Source organism: Bos indicus, chromosome 1 (assembly GCF_029378745.1).
Source record: "Bos indicus isolate NIAB-ARS_2022 breed Sahiwal x Tharparkar chromosome 1, NIAB-ARS_B.indTharparkar_mat_pri_1.0, whole genome shotgun sequence".
Lineage (NCBI taxonomy): Eukaryota > Metazoa > Chordata > Mammalia > Artiodactyla > Bovidae > Bos > Bos indicus.
This window is the reverse complement of record NC_091760.1, coordinates 94,265,483-94,285,833: the sequence shown is the minus strand read 5'-3', so window position 1 is coordinate 94,285,833 and position 20,351 is coordinate 94,265,483. Positions and strand designations below refer to the sequence as shown.

Genomic DNA, 20,351 nt, shown 5'->3' with positions numbered 1-20,351 from the left:
ATGGGTAAGGAAGTTGTGGTTCATATACACAATGGAATATTACTAAGTTATAAAAAGGAAAACATTTGAATCATTTCTAATGAGGTGGATGAAACTGGAGCATATTATACAGAGTGAAGTAAGTCAGAAAGAGAAAGAAAAATACAGTGTATTAGCTCATATATATGGAATTTAGAAAGACGGTAATAACGATACTACATGCAGAGCAGCCAAGGAGACAGATGTAAAGAACAGATTTTTGGACTCAGTGGGAGGAGGGTGGGATGATTTGAGAGACTAGCATTGAAACATGTACATTACCATATGTAAAATAGATGGCCAATACAAGTGAACGCATGAAGCAGGGCACCTACAGCCAGTGCTCTGGGACAACCCAGAGGGATGGGGTGAGGAGGAAAGCGGGAGGGGGTTCAGAGTGGGAGGAACACATGTCTTCATGTGACTGATTCGTGTTGATGAATGGCAAAAACCATCACAATAAAGTGATTATCCTCTGATTAAAATAAATAATTTTTTTAAAAGTCATTAGAAAAAGGTAACAAAATCCAAAGTTCCAATAAGAACAGGGTAAGCATTTAAATTTCTGTTTCTATGAAATTGTCAGAGAATTTACCTAGAGTCTATCTTCTGAAGGAACATAAAACACTTTTACAATTCATTTTTAAAGGCACTAGGATCAATTTTTTTTAAAGTGTTAATTGTGAAGTTAGAGACTGTATCTAGTGTAATGATCAAAAGGATGGCCTTTAAATTAGATGCCAGTGGGCTCCTGGATCTGCTATTGATGAGCTGAGAACCAGGGCCAAGGCACTTAACCTCTTTAAGTCTTGATACCTTGTGAGTAAAAAGGGAATAACTGTTGAACCCAGTTTATAGGGTTGTTGTAAATGAGGTGTAAAGGTTTAAAAGCTAAGGGTTTGGCATATACCAAGGAAACACCAATAAATAGGAAAAATTTCCTAACAACAAATTTGAGAGTCTATATTTTGGCGTGCGCTCACACACACACACACACACAGCTTCTCTGGTGGCTCAGGCAGTAAAGAATCTGCCTGCAATGCAGAAGGCCTGGGTTCCATCCCTGGGTCAGGAAGATCCCCTGGAAAAGGGAATGGCTACCCATTCCAGTATTCTTGCCTGGAGAATCCCATGGACAGAGGAGCCTGGTGGGCTACACAGTCCATGTGGTTGCAAAGAGTTGGACATGAGTGAGCAACTAATACACACACACACGTTTAAATTTTCAGTTATTTAAACTAGCCATATTTGTACATTGCACTTGGGCAACTGTTGTTATAACAGTGACCTCTGAAAACTATTTAGGGTCCATACTATAATTCCCTGTACAGGTCAGCCCATGTATAATGGGATGTTTTTGTAACCTCGAAAGCTAAACATTAGAATTTGAAAACTTGCCATGGCATGCAAAATTCTCATCCTCTACAATTTGTGTTAAAGTAGCACATTAGTGGGAAACAGCAGCCCTTTTATTTTTAACACAGTTAAGGATTTGTGAGCATGAAAATGAGAGTTATTTTGTTAGGAACCAAACAAGTACTTTTTTATTATTGATGAGCATGTAAGTGTGTAATGAATATTTAGAAATAACTATTGAAGATTAGGCTGTATAAAATATGGTGTTGGAGACTTTTAAATCCTCACCACAGGTTCTCTACTTTAGGTGTCAAAAATGCTGCATTTTAACACCAAAATGTGACCAGGAAAGACCTAGTTGTTTAAGACCAAAATGTGATCAGAAAAGACCTAATTGCGGCCCACCACAATTCTGTGCAAGAATGAGCATTACATACTCAACAGAAATGAGTTTGTGTAGCTAAATCTTCAACAGATGCTGGAGTTCTGGCACAGAAATGGGGTGGTCTAAGCCTGACTTTTGTATGTTAATATGCTTTCACAGCAAAGGTATGCGAATTAACACAGACTGAGATATTCTTGAAGAAAGACATTTATCTCCTTATTGCCATCTGTGATGAATTGTTTAGAGCTAAGGGAACACCAGGCTTGAATCAAATCTCCTGCTGCCCTATATAGTTTTAACACAAAGTCAGGGCAGCCTCACTGCCAGACCAGCACTTCTTCAGGAATCTTCCCATAAAATGACAGGATAGAACCATCTATAATACAAAACAACACTGTTGTTTTCAAACTAAGCACTCTAAAAAGTTGCTTGAACAAGAGAAGACAAATTTGCTGAGTTGTTTGGTATTTTGCAGTTAATGTAAGGTATGCTGTGAAATGCATGGCACTGAACGTTACATTTTATTCTGATGTGTCTTAAGTTGGACTGGGTAGTCAGTGTTAGATGTTTGATTAGTGTCAATATGCAGGATGTTATGATTAGGTATGGTTGTTCTTTTAAACTACCACATTCTTTTTTGTACTGTTCCTTTGATTTCTGTCAGATAGTAAGAACATTTCTAATTTAAAATATATTGACTTTGACTCAAAATTCATTTTCCTGTTGCAATTTTACTGATATCTAAAATATATATATTATGTCTCCTGCGTTGGCAGGTGGGTTCTTTACTACTGAGCCACCAGGGAAGGCCTAAAATATATAACTAGATGGTTAAAAAAATCTGCAAATAATGATGCCAACTTCTGTCTCTTTTCCAAGTTGTGTCTAATGGTAATTTGTCTTTTAAATTCTTGAATCTTAATTGAAGGTGAAGGAACTGTAGCCAATGACTTTGTGTATACTTTTGAGAAATAGCAAGGAGACTGACCTTATAAGGTTCAGTTCAGTTCAGTCGCTCAGTCGTGTCCGACTCTTTGTGACCCCATGAACCGCAGCACGCCAGGCCTCCCTGTCCATCACCAACTCCAGGAGTCTACCCAAACCCATGTCCATTGAGTCAGTGATGCCATCCAACCATCTCATCCTCTGTTGTCCCCTTCTCCTCCTGCCCTTAATGTTTCCCAGCATCAGGGTCTTTTCAAATGAGTCAGCTCTTTGCATGAGGTGGCCAAAGTATTGGAGTTTCAGCTTCAACATCAGTCCTTCCAATGAACACCCAGGACGGATCTCCTTTAGAATGGACTGGTTGGATCTCCTTGCAGTCCAAGGGACCCTCAAGAGTCTTCTCCAACACCACAGTTTAAAGCATCAATTCTTCTGCGCTCACTTTCTTTATAGTCCAACACTCACATACATACATGGCCACTGGAAAAACCATAGCCTTGACTAGATGGACATTTTTTGGCAAAGTAATGTCTCTGCTTTTCAATATGCTATCTAGGTTGGTCATAACCCTCCTTCCAAGGAGTAAGCGTCTTTTAATTTCATGGCTGCAATCACCATCTGCAGTGATTTTGGAGCCCAGAAAAATAAAGTCAGCCACTGTTTCCACTGTTTGCCCTGTTTCCCCGTCTATTTGCCATGAAGTGATGGGACTGGATTTCATGATCTTAGTTTTCTGAATGTTGTGCTTTAAGCCAACTTTTTCACTCTCCTCTTTTACTTTCAGCAAGAGGCTCTTTAGTTCTTCTTCACTTTCTGCCATAAGGGTGGTGTCATCTGCATATCTGAGGACATTCATATTTCTCCCGGCAGTCTTGATTCCAGCTTGTGCTTCATCCAGCCCAGCGTTTCTCCTGATGTACTCTGCATATAAGTTAAATAAGCAGGCTGACAATATACAGCCTTGACGTACTCCTTTCCCTATTTGGAACCAGTCTGTTGTTCCATGTTCAGTTCTAACTGTTGCTTCCTGACCTGCATACAGATTTGTCAGGAGGCAGGTCAAGTGGTCTGGTATGCCCATCTCTTTCAGAATTAGTTGCACTAAATGATTATAGTTGAGCTAGCATTGATGTTCTTGTTCTAAAATTATTTTTGTCTTATCTGTATAACATGGGATTGGGCCCATACTTTGTTTGTTTAATAAACATAGTCATTCTTACAAAGTTTATTTCGATTCCACTAATCCCCTACCAATATTTTTTAAAAAAGGTTTTCTGCTATTGAGTCCTAATTTTTAGTATATTTGATGATTAATACTATGGTTCCATAAAATGATTGAAGATCTTCAATAAAGGAAAAATTTAACATAAGCCTTCAGTATTTAAAAAAAAACTGTATTGTGAAATTCTCCTGACACTGTATATTTTGACAAGAACTGCTGTCTGTTAAATGTGTATAAAGTCAGGAGGCAAGTTTCTCAATATTCTAATACTCGGTTATTTTACCTGTCATCTTACATCAAAGCATAATTTTCCTGTGGTAGCATTTAACTCACCTGACTCCAGCCACTATTAATGTATTTCTGTAGCTTGTAAAACATCTAGTTATCACTCTATTTTAGCTCGTTTGTACTAATTATTTATTTTCATTTTCTCTAGGATATAGACCTGCAGCCAACTGGATTTGATTTGTAAGCGGGAAATGTACAGTCAGTGGCCACTCTCACCACATTGCTACGATGGAAAACAGAATAGTCAATAGGATATGGTCTGATAAATAGTGATAATTGAAGATGTTACTTCAATACACATGAAATCAGTGGAGATACTGGCTGCACAAAGAGCTTTCTGAGCTTTTCTTAACAAACTCGCCTTTAAGAAATCAGAGGTGTAGTCTACCAATATACGGTTTTTCTCAAGTGGATACAAATACCTTTGACTCACTGTAACCAGACAACTACACAACTAATGTGGGACCATGGCAGTGCCCAGATGCACGTGGCCGGATTATGTTTGGAGAGCAGTCATGACCTGCTTGGTACACAGGGGGTTGGGTGCCTCATTGACTCTTTGTGTGTTAAGCTGTTTGCTTCACGCTGCCCATGTGCTCTCACAAAAACTGGATGATGCAGACCCCCTGGTGACTACCAACTTTGGCAAAATAAGAGGGATCAAGAAAGAACTCAATAATGAAATTCTGGGTCCTGTTATTCAGTTTCTTGGTGTTCCATATGCAGCCCCGCCAACAGGGGAACATCGTTTTCAGCCTCCGGAACCACCGTCTCCTTGGTCCGACATCAGGAATGCTACTCAGTTTGCTCCTGTCTGCCCCCAGAATATCATTGATGGCAGATTGCCGGAAGTCATGCTTCCTGTGTGGTTTACTAATAACTTGGATGTGGTTTCATCGTATGTACAAGACCAGAGTGAAGATTGCCTGTATTTAAACATATACGTCCCAACTGAGGATGGTGAGTTTACTACAGGAAAAACAGGGAGATATATTTCTATTTCTCTCTTTTATTCTAACGATATTAGTCTGTATGCACTGATAGCATGCATGGCTTTTCCTGTTGGCATGTAGACATATTTTACATGCGTGCATGCCTCTCTGTTTATATGTGTTAGTGTATCTGTTCTTATTTTTCCCTGTGCCTACTCCTTTTCTTTCCTCTGCAGCACGTATATTTAGGTAGAAATGGGTTCCTAATTTCCATTTCCTACCGAATGACTTCTGAGAAGATGCATCAACATTTCTCCATTGCATGTGCAGACTCAGCCAAGTCGGGGATCTCGCACTCAGTAAATGCAGGAGCATATTAAGTTAGATAGTGGTGTTGCATGTTCCGGCGGTCTGTGATGGAGCGCCATGTTATTTTCTAGTCTTCTATTCATTTTTCAGTAAAAAGAATATCCAAGGAATGTGCCAGAAAACCCGGCAAGAAAATATGTAGAAAAGGAGGTATGTATAAAAGTGGAAATAAAAAAATGGGGGAAACAGCTTGCAGAGGAGGAACAAGATATTCTCCCTAAGGATGATTTGCTGATGGTGGAAGTGAATGGCTAGGTGACACCTGGAATTTAATGAAGCCTGTCAAAGAAGAGAGAGATGGTTGAGGAGAGCTCTAGCTGACTAGACGTTGACAAAGCTCCTTGGTGGAGCCTTGTGTTGGCGCTGGTAGCATGGGCAGGATTTGAATCTCTGCTTTGAGTTTGGGTATAGAGAAGATACTTAGGTAATTACGTTGCCGGCAGGGTAACCAAAGATGTTGCCTTCCCAGCTGGTCAACTTTGATCTCTGAACCTTTTTTTTTTTTAGTAGATAATAGATTCCTGTTTCTTTTATAGGAAACAGATCACAAAAACCTGGGTTTTGTTTGTTTATCCTTAGTTCTCTCTGAAGACCCTATGAACTTTCTCATATTTGCTGTAACTATTGGGCAATCACCATTATTAAGTAATGGTATATTTTCCCAGACAGTCTTCCTATTTTCAGTCATTCCTCCAGAAAAAAAAAAAGGGATTTGCAGCTTTTTATACGAAATATTTACAGTCTTAAAATTGCTTTAACATTTTTATATTTATGTTAAACAATTTAAAACATAGGGAAGAACATGATTCAGAAGCTACAATTAAATCAACCTTCAAATCATCCTCTAGCCAGATTGAGCAAATGTAGACACTGACAGCTGCAAGCTTGCATCTGAATGTAGCTTGTCCACACTCCATTTTTATATAACATCCAGTAAATCACTCATAGGAGAGTATGATTTTCTCTGGCAGTAAATTATCTAAGTGTTATTTTGACCTTACTATAACTTTGCCGAATTTTCAATCTTCATACAGAAGTCATATTAATATTCTAGTGCTGTACATTCTCTCTCTGTATGCACTTCTAATCTCCTGGCTGGACCAAGTCAGATTTCATTACAACAACTGTGTGGGGTGGGGAGTGTCTAAACTGTTCGTTTTTACTACAATTGCATTATCTGGAAGAAGCTTCATATAACCAAGTCCTTAACTGTATTTGCATTAATTGGAATTTTGTTTTTGTTCTTATTTCTTTGGTTAGACTCATAGAATTGGATTTAACCTTCGTTTTATTATTAACGTCATGATTTGGGCTGAAAGAATAGTATACTTAAGAAGGTGGATATGGAGGCAACAAAGATGTTTTAAGTAACTAAAAAAAAAGTCTCTTGTTTTTTCCCAAATGAGAATAACTGCAGTAATTTACATGCTTTCAACTAATGTACAATGCTGCAGTGGTTATTATTATGCAGCTTATCAAGCATGTGTAATTAGCTAAGTGACTTTCGCCTCCTATCACAAAGATGTTGATTCACAAAGTCATAAATAAAGATGCTATTGAAGAATGCATAAATAGAGCATAATACATAAAAATGTGTACAATCAAAAAATGATTAGGACATCAAAAGGTAAGCTAGTGAGAAAGTGACCTTTCTTTTCATACAACTTCAGAAGAAAACGGATTTGTTAAAAAAGTTATTTTTCATTGTCCTTTAGATTGTTGGTTCCATCTGCTTTATGAGACAGTTGGCAAAGAAGTATGTAAGCTGTGCTATTTACTTTGGCAAACTTTGAACTAATTTATAATTAGCCTGAGGACAAGATCTATAGATACCTACATCAGTCTGTGTAGTTTATAGTCCACATCAATTGTGTTTTTATATTAAGAATTCTAAAAAATTGGTTTACTTTGGTATTTACTATATTATTAATAAATAATAAGTAAGTAGCAAATAAGTAAGTATAACTTAAGTTATTTAAGTATTAAAGTTTATTTAAGTTATTAAATAACTTATTTAAGTTATACTTACTTATTTGCTACTTTTATATTATCCTAGAATCTAAATAACAAAAATTTTACTGTAATTTTTTATAGATAATAGTTTTTTTTAAAAAGAAAATAAATTTTAGAGCTAGTCTTTTACATAGAGTAGTTGAATTTTTCCCCCCAAACTTTCACCTTTTTTTTTTCTTTTTTTTATCATGAAGTGTCTATTTTGGTCATTTTCAGAAATCATGTTTTCCTGGTTGAAAATATTAATCATTTCATGTGTATGTATATACTAATATATATATTGCAAATAGACTGTGAGTTCTTCAACAAAATTCTGGAAGTTTATAAAGGATGATTTAGGAAGTATAGGAGTAGTTGTGTTGCATTTTATCTAGGTACCAATAAAATTCTGACTTATTATTCATCTCTTTTTTTAAAATTGTGTATGGTCATCTGCAGAGGCAGATGGACTCCTACTCTTGTGTCAATCTGTTTATGCTATATTCATTCAAAAATATTCCTTAATTGCCTATTATAGGCACTGTCAGTAATGAATGAAACAAAGTTCTCTCTTCCTATAGAACTTACATTCAAGTAGGTTTACAAAGAACAAATATTTTCTACACTTTTAGTTTGTATGAGATGAAGAAATCTTTCTCTAAGAGACGCCTTGCTGTGATTTTTAAATAAAGCCTTTATAAGATTTTTTTCCTGTGCAAGTGAAGAAAAAACCATATTTTTACCAATCGGTTTCCTCTCTTTTACAACAGGTCCCAGTTGTACCCTTTAATCCATCTTTTTAAATTTCCCATGATAGTTTTAGCCATATGTTAATTACTCTCTAGATATTTCTTCAGGGTTTTTATCCTTGCAAAATTGAAAGAAAGGATTAATGCTTAAAATGAGATGACTGCCAACACTTGGCCACATGGGCAGACGATATGGGATATAAATTGGAATTTGGATATAGAGGACTGACAACTTATCACCAAAACTTTATGAAGAAAGTATATGACCGTCCTTACTTTAGAAATATGAAAGTAGGTTCTGTGAATACTTTTAAATAGTACACGTGTTTTCTCTCTGTCCCAAGATTCCAGCATAGTCCTCTTGACTGCAATCAGGAGTAGCTTTAATTTGCTTATGTTTCATTTTTGCATTCTCTAGTTTGCGCTCTTGTGAGAGTTGCCAACAAACAGGAATGTGGTCAAATATTAGGCAGTCAACATGAGAAGGAAGAACAAGGGACCCAGAGAATCCACTGGAAATCAATTGGCTTACAGATACCCTAGAGATGTTTAGCTTTGTATTTCTCCAGTACCTTGACTGTTATTTGCACAACTCTTGTAAGGTGAATGCAGAATCAGTTTTCATTTCTGCACAAGTTCTTTACCCCAGTTTTATTGTATAGAAAACTAGAATCTCTGTATATGGCTCTGGTACAGTTCTTGACTCCTTAAGAATTTTATTCCTGATTTTCATAAATATTTTACTGTTGCATACTCTGTTCAGTAGTCTTTACCTGAGATACTATTGAATTCATTCAAGAGTCTTTTCCATAAAGTTAGGGTTTATTTGGTGGTGTATTGAACATAGAAACTGGTATTTTCCTAATGATATATGTATAAAAGTGACTCATTGCTGTCAGTGTGTTTAAGATTTTAAAGGGGAATTATATTCAAGAATATTCTTTCTTCATGCTTATACAATTTTATCTAATTTCTTTATTCAATTAACAAATGTTTATTGAGTCCTTACTCTGTGCTAGTTAGATTACCACTCTAGGCCCCCAAAATACATCAGTAAAATATAAACAGCAAAAACATCTTTACCCTCTTGGAGCTTATATCTTAGTGTATGGGACACACTCTAGATGATAAACACAATAAATGACTAAATTTAAAGGGTTTCAAAAGATGAGAAATTAACAGAGTATCTTGTGGAACATGAAAATAATAGTATTGTCCTCTTCGGGTAAAGGCCTGAAGGAAATGAAATAAGTATCTGAGGAAAGAACACAGCAAAGAGCAAGTATAAAGGCATTAAGATTAATTCTTCCTCCTGTATTTAAGGAACAACTGGGAGTATGGTGAATCTGGAAAGAGTACAGAGCGAGAGCAGCAATGATCTTTATATTAAAGAGGTCTTTATATTGACTTTAAATTGACTTCAAATATTGACTAATATATGACTTTATATTAAAGAGGTCATTCTGGCTGACATATTAAGAGTAGATTGTAGAAGAGTATGGAGAAACTGGGAGAGCAAATAAGAGGCTGTTGTAGTTTGGATCAGACATCAGCCTGATCCAGGCACAGACCAGACAAGTAACAATAGAAGTGGAAGTCGTAATACATTACAGATATATTTCTTAATCATTTGGTTATGGATTGTAAAAGAAAATGAACAGTCAGAGAAGATTCCTAGATTTTGATCTGAATACCTAGACGAATAGACCTTTGACTGTGTGGATCACAATAAACTGTGGAAAATTCAGAAAGAGATGGGAATACCAGATCACCTGACCTGCCTCCTAGAAACCTATATGCAGGTCAGGAAGCAACAGTTAGAACTGGACATGTAACAACAAATTGGTTCCAAATAGGAAAAGAAGTACATCAAGGTTGTATATCATCACCCTGCTTACTTAACTTATATGCAGAGTACATCATCAGAAACGCTGGGCTGGAAGAAGCACAGCTGGAATCAAGATTGCTGGGAGAAATATCAATAAATTCAGATATGCAGATGACACCACCCTTATGGCAGAAAGTGAAGAGGAACTAAAAAGCCTCTTGATGAAAGTGGAGAGTGCAAAAGTTGGCTTAAAGCTCAACATTCAGAAAACGAAGATCATGGCATCTGGTCCCATCACTTCATGGCAAATAGATGGGGAAACAGTGGAAACAGTGTCAGACTTTATTTTTGGGGGCTCCAAAATCACTGCAGATGGTGATTGCAGCCATGAAATTAAAAGACACTTACTCCTTGGAAGGAAAGTTATGACCAACCTAGATAGCATATTAAAAAGCAGAGACATTACTTGCCAACAAAGGTCCATCTGGTCAAGGCTATGGTTTTTCCAGTGGTCATGTATGGATGTGAGAGTTGGACTGTGAAGAAGGCTGAGTGCCGAAGAATTGATGCTTTTGAACTGTGGTGTTGGAGAAGACTCTTGAGAGTCCGTTGGACTGCAAGGAGATCCAACCAGTCCATTCTGAAAGAGATCGGCCCTGGGGATTTCTTTAGAAGGAATGATGCTAAAGCTGAAACTCCAGAACTTTGGCCACCTCATGCAAAGAGTTGACTTATTGGAAAAGACTCTGATGCTGCGAGGGATTAGGGGCAGGAGGAGAAGGGGACGACAGAGGATGAGATGGCTGGATGGCATCACAGACTTGATGGACTTGAGTTTGAGTGAACTCTGAGAGTTTCTGATAGGCAGGGAGGCCTGGCATGCTGCAATTCATGGGGTCACAAAGAGTCAGACGTGACTGAGTGACTGAACTGAACTGAACTGAAGATGGAAAAACAAGCAACACAGAATAGTTTTTTGGGGGGCACAACAGAAGGATGATGTTTACTTTTGAACATGTTCAATTTGAGGTGACTCTATCCATGTATAGATTTCAAGGGACCAATTTGACATTCAGCAGAGAGATATACATGGAGGTACAAATTTGGAAGTCTTTTGGCCACTTGATGTGAAGAACTGACTCATTGGGAAAGACCCTGATGCTGGGAAAGATTGAAAGCAGAAGGAGAAGGGGACAACAGAGGATGAGATGGTTGGATGGCATCACTGAATCAATGGACATGAGTTTGAGCAAGCTCCATGAGTTGGTGATGGACAGGGAAGCCTAGTGTGCTGCAGTCCATGGGGTCACAAATAGTCAGACACGACTGACTGCACTGAACTGAATTGTGATATAAAAGGTAAAATTTTAAAGTTGTCAGACTGAGAATAAAAGGAAGTGAATGAAAATAGAGGAAAGAAAATGATACAAGAGATTCATCCATGGGCCATTCCAACATGAAGAGGTCTGGAAGAAGAGAAGGAAAGACAATGGAGACTAAGAAAGTATTACATGTGAGACGAGAAGATGAGAAGTAAACCAAGATATTTTTGTTGTCCTAGAATCTAAGTAAGGAAAATGCATCAAAATAGATGAGTGATTAATGCTACCAAATCAACTTTTGTGAGGTTATGTGGGTCTGACATACTGGAGTGGGTAAAAGAGAGAATGGGTGAAGATCAAAGTCACTAAGCATAAATAATAATTTTAAGAAGTTTTGCTATAAAAGCGCACAGAAAAATGGGTGTATTAGGTACCATAGAGGTTGTTTTGTTGCTGTAGGTTAAGATGGAAGAAATAGAGAAATATTTGTGTATAGTTGGAAGGGAACAATTAAAAATATAGGAGAAGGATGATAGACTTCTAGAATAATATCTTTAGAAAAAGATGGGTTCCAGTACACAGTTGGAGGTTTTGGATTAAAAAAAGCATTCGTAGGTAATTTAAATTAGCATGTAGCTGGGTGGAGTCCATGAGTATGAGTACATGGGCAGAAGTCATGGTATGATTCTGTTCTTATTGATCCTGTTTTAATTATTCAATGCATAACATTAAGGCAAGTGGAGATAGAATTAACATTGTTGAACTATTTTTAAGTTCTAGACATTAGCCTTATTAGTTAATGTTACAACAATCCTATGAGATTCTTATTCTCACTTTATAAATGCAGAAATGGAGGACCAAGAAAGTTAAGTATCCTGCCCAATGATATATAATCTGTTTTCCGGCCAACTGTATTTTCTTTAAGGAGGAAACTTTAGAACAGAGGGAATAAAACAAAGCAGTACAACAGCAGCAACAGCAATCTCATTTATCTGGGATCCCAGATCAAATGGAAAATGAAATTAATGGCCAGTTTGGTAGTGGAAAAATCACTGCATTTTGGAATAAGTATAGCATCTGGATTGTTGGGGACTTGAATGGGAAACAAGATTAAACCAGAGATATGGCTTCATATTTGAATTAGTACCTTGGACACTTATGGTTAAGACTTCTGAAAGCGAAACACTTTAAGCCAAAACTCTGAAATGAAGTAGATATAAAAGGGTTGTAAAGTTTTAAATGAACAGCATCAGTTGTCCCATTGTTTACTGACAGGCAGAGAATCTACTGAAGCTGATGATTAAAAGACTATTATAGTTGACCAATTCAGTTTTTCTGGGGAATAAATACCTTTTTTTATTATAGAAAATTGGATTGAAATTGAAAACATATGATATGCCACCAGCAAAAAGAGCTATGCCAGGAAATAAACCCTCTGTAGAAAAGGCTTCTCTTTCTCTTACCCAGTATAATAATACATGTTTTATTGATTTCACAAATAGAACATACTACTAGCTTCATAATTATGATGTAGTCTTTGCTTTAATTTTACTTTCCATTACAGATTTTGTTGATAATCTTTTCACCTTTCATGTTTCTCCTCCTCTTCTTTTTCCTTCCATGTGGTGGTATGGGGTTGGTGAAAACGTTTGGGTTTTTCTGTACAATTTTATGGGTAAACCTGAATGAACTTTTTGGCCAACACAGTACATACATGCTAAATAGTTTAAGAAATGACCAGCTTCAGAAATCACACCAGTCATACATTTCTTAGTAACAATCACATAATCTCCTTCTGGATTTGATAATTTAAAATTCTGGACTGATGTGGAAGCATAATTTCCAGTCATAAGTCTTCACATAGTCTTTTGTAAGTGGACAGAATACTTTATGTAACACTCCCTGTATTAGATTCCTAGGCTGCTGTAACAAATTGCCATTAACTGTGTGGCTTTAAGCAACTGAGGTTATTCTCTCACTGTTATGGAGTTGAGAAGTCCAAAATCAAGGAGCTGGCAGATTTGGTTACTTCTGGAATCTCTGGAAATGAATCTTCCTGCTTCTCTCTTAGCTTCTGTTGGTGGCCAAAGTCATTGGTCCTCTTTGGCTTGCAGTTGTATTGCTCCAGTCTCTACTTCTGTTGTTGTGTGGTCTTCTCTGGGTGTCTCCCAGTGTCTCTGTGTTTTCACATGGTCTTCTCATAAGGACACCGATCATAAGATTTATGACCCATCCCAATCCAGTGTGACTTCATCCTGATTACATTTTCTAAACCCTATTTCCAGATAAGATCATTTCTTTGCTAGGGTTGCTGTAACAAAACACCACACACTGCATGATTTACACAACAGAAAATTTTGGTCTCACAGTTTTAAAGCCTGGAAATCTGAGATCAGGACATTGGCATGGTTGGTTCTTTCTGAGGGCTGTGTGGAAGATGCTGTTTTGGGTCTCTTCCCCTGGCTTGTAGATGGCTATCTTATCCCTATATCTTCACATGGCATTCTCCCTTTTTCTACTGAGGCATGGTTGACATGCAATATTATATTAGCTTCAGGTGCACACCATTATAATTTGATATTTGTATATACTTGAAAATAATCAATACAATAAGTCTAGTTAGCAGCCATCCCCATACATAGTTACATTTTTTTTTTTCTTATGATGAGGAGTTTTATGATTTACTCTTCAGTTCAGTTCAGTTCAGTCGCTCAGTCGTGTCCAACTCTTTGCGACCCCATGAATCGCAGCACGCCGTGGCTCCATGTCCATCACCAACTCCGGAGTTCACTCAGACTCAGGTCCATTGAGTCAGTGATGCCATCCAGCCATCTCATCCTCTGTCATCCCCTTCTCCTCCTGCCCCCAATCCCTCCCAGCATCAGAGTCTTTTCCAATGAGTTAACTCTTAGCAACTTTCAAACATATTATACAATATTATCATCTGTAGTCACCTTGCCGTACCTCACATCCCAGTGACTTATTTTGTAACTGGAAGCTTGTACCTTTGACCCCCACTTTCATCCGTTTCACCAATGCCTCACCCCAGCCGCTGTTCTATCTGGAACCTTACTTTTTATTGTTTTGCTTGTTTGATTTTTTAATTCCACATTTATAAGTGAGTGTTTGTCTTCATTGACTTATTTCCCTTAGCATAATGCCCATCAGTGTTGTCTAGAATGGCAAGGTTTCATTTTCTATGGCTTAATAGTATTCTATTGTCGATTTAGCTATCAGTGGGTACTTAGGTTGTTTCCATATCTTGGCTGTTGTAAGTGATGCTGCAATGAACATGTGGGTATATCTTTCTGAATGAATGTTTTCGTTTTCTTCAGATAAATGCCCAGAAGAAGAATTGCTAAATCATAGGGTAGTCCTATTTTTATTTTTTTTGAGAATCCTCCACATTGTTTTCCATAGTGGCTGCACCAATTGACATTCTCACCAACAGAGGGCAAGGGCTCCCTTTTCCCAATATCCTTGCCAACAATTTCTATTAGTTGTCTTTTTGGTAATAGCCATTCTGATAGATATGAGATGATGTCTTATTGTAGTTTTAATTTGTATTTCCGTGGTAATTAGTGATGTTGAACATCTTCTTGTAGATGACTTTTTGGTCATCTGTATGTCTTCTTCAGAAAAATATCTATTCAGATCCTCTACCTGTTTTTTAACTGGATTTTGGGATGTATTTTGTTATTGAATTATTAAATTACCCTCTTTTATGAAGATACTAATCATATTGTGTTAGAGCCCATCCTAATGACTTCCTCTTAATTAATTATATCTGTAAGACCCTATTTCTAAATAAGGTCATGTTCTGAGGTATTTAGCATTAGGACTTCAGCACATGAATTTTGGGGTAACAGAGGTTCTAGTTGGACATAAATTCTTTAAGATACCATGAGCTTTTCCATTTTTTTCATCCACACTGAATCCCAGAAAGATCTCAAAATGGTATGATAATTATACCCATTCTGTAGTTGAAAAATTATGGCTTGTAGGGGTTAAATAACTCACTCAAGGTCACATGCTGCTAGTTAGGCATGCTGACACTCCTTTTCAAATAAAAACTCAAATTTAACTTGATATCCCATCTCTTAAGTCAAGTTTAATTTGTCATCCAGATTCTCTCTTCTCTACTTAGAAGTTTCTTTAATTTGTGTTTAAGTAGTTTTCTATCAAGATTGCATACTATGCATTAATTTCGATACTTTTAAGTGTTTAAGTGTTTGACTTTGTGTAGAGAAAATGATTCAGATTTTTTTTTTTTAATTCCTTGAGTTTTAAGCATCTTATCCAGATGGTTGCTTACATGCGAACACAGTTTTAGTTAAGATTAAGATCTTACAAATTAAAGCTCCGGTAGCATTGCTTTTCAATAGTGTTTCATTTATCATATTTAGGAAATTGGACCAAGTTCTTTTAAAAATAATTTTTAATTAAAGAGCTATTTCTTTGTTTACTTTAATCCAGTGCATCTGATATCTATGTAATGATAGCATTAGAGCAATTTAATTATAGCCCACAAGTTTCATTGACACGTGAAATTTTTTATAAAAATCAGTTATAAACAATGACAAAAAGTGAGACAAAAGCATCTTTCCTCTCTTCTTTTTGGCTCACATCCTGTTTTTCCAAAAAACTTCTGGGCTTCTCTTCTAGAATCTTCCTTCCAGCTTCTCTAAGTGGAAGGAGACAGAGAGGATAGAGGGATAAGTGTGTATAGCACAGTAATGACACAGGACAAATATAACCCTTTCTAGTTGATATGAAGCAAGTGTAAGTATTGCTGCTGCTAGGAAAGGAAGAGGGAGCCCTAGGTAAACTTATTAATAATATTTATACTCCTGATTTGGATTCCTAGGTCTCTCAGGTGTAGATATGTCCCCAGTGAAGGGGGTCTGTGGACAGAGGAATGCCTCTAGCCAGTGATCACTCTGCATTCCTGCTAAGTTCCCACTCAGGATCCTCTTCAAGCTCACCATCCTTTCAGGTAGTCAACAGGTCAGGCCTCAGTTTGCAGCTCTAAGCTTTAACTAGAGAGAATTGATAGGTCCTTTTGGCGCAGTAATTTATAAGCCAGGCAGTTCCTGAGGATTCTGAGCTGCCTCTGAGCTAGGCAGCCACCTAGCCTGCCAGCGCCTCTCTTGACCCACACCCAAGTCCCCACCATTACGTACTGCCATGCTCCTTCACATTCATGGCACCCGCACAGCTTGACTTTCATTCCTTACACATATAGGGAGAGACTGCCTACAGTTCCAAGATTTCTTTAAAAAGGAGGAAGGGATTCTGTTGCTTAAAAAATTCTGGAAGTCATTTATTTAGGTAATTAACTTTATTTCAATGAGAACTGAAATATTTATAAATTTGGATTCAGAAGAGGAATTTTTTCTGTAATGACCATTGAAAATGTTTTGTGTTCCAACTCACTCCAAAAGAGCAAGGATGAGATTTTTTTTTTCACGTTTTTAATTTATGGAGATCTTTGGTCATCTGCTGCGCTGTCTAGCAAAGGCTTTTTGAGGGAAACATACATACACACATACGCATACATATGTACACACATGTCAAACCTTGTAGAATATTTCCTGAGGCCTCAGATTGTCATTAATGGAATCTTTGACTATCAAAACAGTGCTTTTCCCTATCTATCTATCTGTCTCTGTATATTAATTTATTATCTCTTTGGTGTTGATCCTGATTTGCTCTGTTTTGTTGTACATCCAGAAGAGCCAGCATCAGATTTCGTACATGGCTGTCCCCTCTCTCTCTGTCTGAGCCCGCCGTGGACAAAGCACTCATGTCCAGAACTCAGCTGGAGGCTCAGTATGGCAGGACCCATCCTTTACCCTCAGGGAGCTTAAACGGCCACAGCAGCTGGCAAGCAATAAGAAACACAGGACATTTTTGTTAGTGACCATGTCAGTATGACCAAGTAAATATAGGCCTGATCTTTACTTAAATCTCAAAACCAAATCAGGGAACGGTTGTTCCTGTGGAAAAAAATAAAAAAGGTAATGATGCTGATATTTGGCACTGTGTTCCCCATAATAAAACATTTAATTAAATCTTTAAATGTGTATGGAACACAAAATATGCACATCAGAATAAAACACATCAGGCATAACCAACACTATAATTATATCAGCCCAGTTGCCTGAGCCTACCTTTGTTGCTCTGCCAACAAGCAGTGGTTTAAAACTTTCTGTCCATCTGTTAAAATAAATAAATAAATAAACAGCCTATGCTGTACCTATACAAATCTCTAAAGCTTGGGAATGCTTTGGCTACTGATACAACAGCTGCTGAGTTTCTGGGCTGCAGGCTGTCTCTCCTAGAGGTAAATTAACAGCTGCTGCTCTGTGGTTCTTTCCACACTTTCATTGAGCATCTACTCTCATAGGCCTAGGAGATAACAAAGGTGCATGCATGTGTGCTCAGTCATGTCTGACTCTTTGTGATCCCATGGACTATAGCCCTCCAGGCTCCTCTGTCCATGGAATTTTCCAGGCAAGAGTACTGGAATGGGTTGCCATTTCCTACTCCAGGGGATCTTCCCAACCCAGGGATTAAACCCGTGTTTCCTACATCTCCTGCATTGGCAGGTAGATTCTTTACCTGCTAAGCCATCTGGGATGAAAGGGGCATTAAAGAGCTGTCCTCAAAGCATTCCCTATCTTGTGGGGGTAGCAAATACAGAAAGAGAAAACAAGGTAGTAAGCACTCTGAGGAAGGGAAGCAAGAAGCATTATGGGAACACGTGGGAGAGGTGTCCATGGTTTAGAGATGTCTTGTGATAGAAAGTTGTCCTTGATGTGAGCACCCAGGTAAGACTATGGTTGTCCTGCATGCCTTCAAAGGTGACTGTGGCCTGTGGGACCATTTTGCTGAGTAATTCTGGATCAAAATATTTCTGCGTACTCATTTCAAATGTTTGTTTGCTTGTTTATTTGTTGATATGGATATGTAAGTATAAGTACCTGTGTCTCCACCTTGTATGCCCTAATAGCAATTATCTTTTGTTATTTCTATCGCTTTACCAGGCTTTAGAAACACTACCTGCCAGCTTCCGGGGTACTGAATCTGATCTGTCATGGGTTGGGAAACGAAACAATGACAGTTAAGAAAAAGGAAAAATAAACTTGTTCATGAGATAAAAACAAATAGTCTTGAAATGACTGTCTCTATTACAAGTAATATATAACAATTTAAATAAATTTGTTCAAAGATTTTTTTAACAAATTTTATGTTATGAATAACTGAGGCTCTTGAAGATGTAGTCTTTAAGTAAATGAGGTGTTTCCTAATTGTAAAGGTATAGGAGCCAACCCTGTCCTCACGAGGTGACCCCTCAGGAATGTGTGAACATATCACTTCCTCCTCCTACTCAGGACACTGCAGACATTATCCTTCCATGTCCGTGTACTCTTTTCCTCCTTCCTTCTCCAAGTCCCTCACCATAATCTAGAATCTCCATAATTTCTTGCCTGAACCACTACAATAGCCTTATAATGGGTCTTTCTATTCCCATTTCTGCTCCTGCAATACGTTCTACACAGAGGGGCCAATGAGATCATTAAAGTCTGAAATCAGTTGCTACGGCCCCTTTCTTGTTCCCTCAGGAGCTTCCTATTTCTTTTAGAATAAATGTAGGACCCCTGACCATAGTCTATGAGATCCTACATGATGATTCCTGCCCACCTCTGTCCATGTCTTCTTCCATATATTTCACCCTTGCTTTCTAGATTCTAGCCTTACTGATCTCTTTTTGGTTACTGGAATAGCCAGTATATATTTATATATATATATATATATATATATATATATATATTTGCTTTCTTTTTTAAAAATTAATTTATTTTTATTTGAAGGATAATTGATTTATAATATTATGTTGGTTTCTGCCATATATCAACATGAATCAGCCATAGGTATGCATATGTCCCCTCCCTTTTGAACCTCCCTCCCACATCCCACCCCATCACACCCCTCTAGGTTACAGAGCACCAGATTTGAGCTACCTCTTCCCTCATACAGCAAATTCCCACTGGCTATCTATTTTACATACGGTAATCTATATGTTTCAATGCTACGCTCTCAATTCGTCCCACCAATTTCTATCCTGCGTCAGGACCTTTGTACTTACTACTCCTGTTACCTTGAATGTACCATGACTACCTCTTTTTCAAAGTCTTGGCAAAATGCCACCTTATCAAAGTAGACTTTGATGAACACTCTGTTAGTTAACCTCACCTCACACCTTTCCTCTGGTTATTGTCTTACCTCCCCTTGGTTATCTCCTGCATTACATTTTTATCTCTATATGAAATTAGCTTGTTCATTTATGAGCTTACATGTATACTGTCAGCCCCAGAAGAACATTTCTCTTCTTCACTGCTCTGTGCTCAGTACTCACAAGGGATTCAATAAACATTATTCTAAAACATAAACAGCCTTGAGAAACAATGCACTTTGTTGGAGAAAGTCTTCGTCTCCCACCATCTGCATTTCTTTGAGTAATGTTATCATTCTTCACCTGACAGAGCAAGTAAGAATTTATGCTGTTCCTCTCTGCTATGAAATCACTATGTGTTTATGGCTCCCAAAATGAAGAAAATTTCAAAGCCAACACCAGAGTCCTTAACTAAGAAATAACAGTGTTCAGTGGCTCAGTCTGTGACAGATATAACCTGGATTCCATTGCAGGGGCCCTTGGGCCCGAGTGGCTGCCAACAGCCAAGGCTCTTGGCTTTCTGCCTGTGCACGTTTCTGCCAGCCTTATTGCCTCTGCACTGAATTTATATTTTAATACAGAACGCCAGCAACGCATTTGTGTAATAGGAGCACAGAGAATGATTTTCCTTTTCCAGGCCAGCAGCTTCATTTTCCCTTCCCACCTTCTAATTTAATTTCCTTTCCCTTTTACCCAACTCCAAGTT

At 37.7% G+C, this 20,351-nt stretch overlaps 1 protein-coding gene across 5 annotated transcripts in view; it reads left to right on the top strand.

Moving 5' to 3' along the window:
* The window catches only part of NLGN1 (neuroligin 1), a 962,685-nt gene that overhangs the window by 200,422 nt on the left and 741,912 nt on the right, over nt 1–20,351 (top strand). For all 5 annotated transcript variants that reach the window (XM_070791763.1, XM_070791785.1, XM_070791780.1 and 2 more), the window contains exon 2: nt 4,363–5,174. In XM_070791763.1, coding sequence (XP_070647864.1) covers nt 4,682–5,174 — 493 coding nt within the window. In that variant the 5' untranslated portion in view covers nt 4,363–4,681. The remainder of the gene's footprint in view (nt 1–4,362; nt 5,175–20,351) is intronic.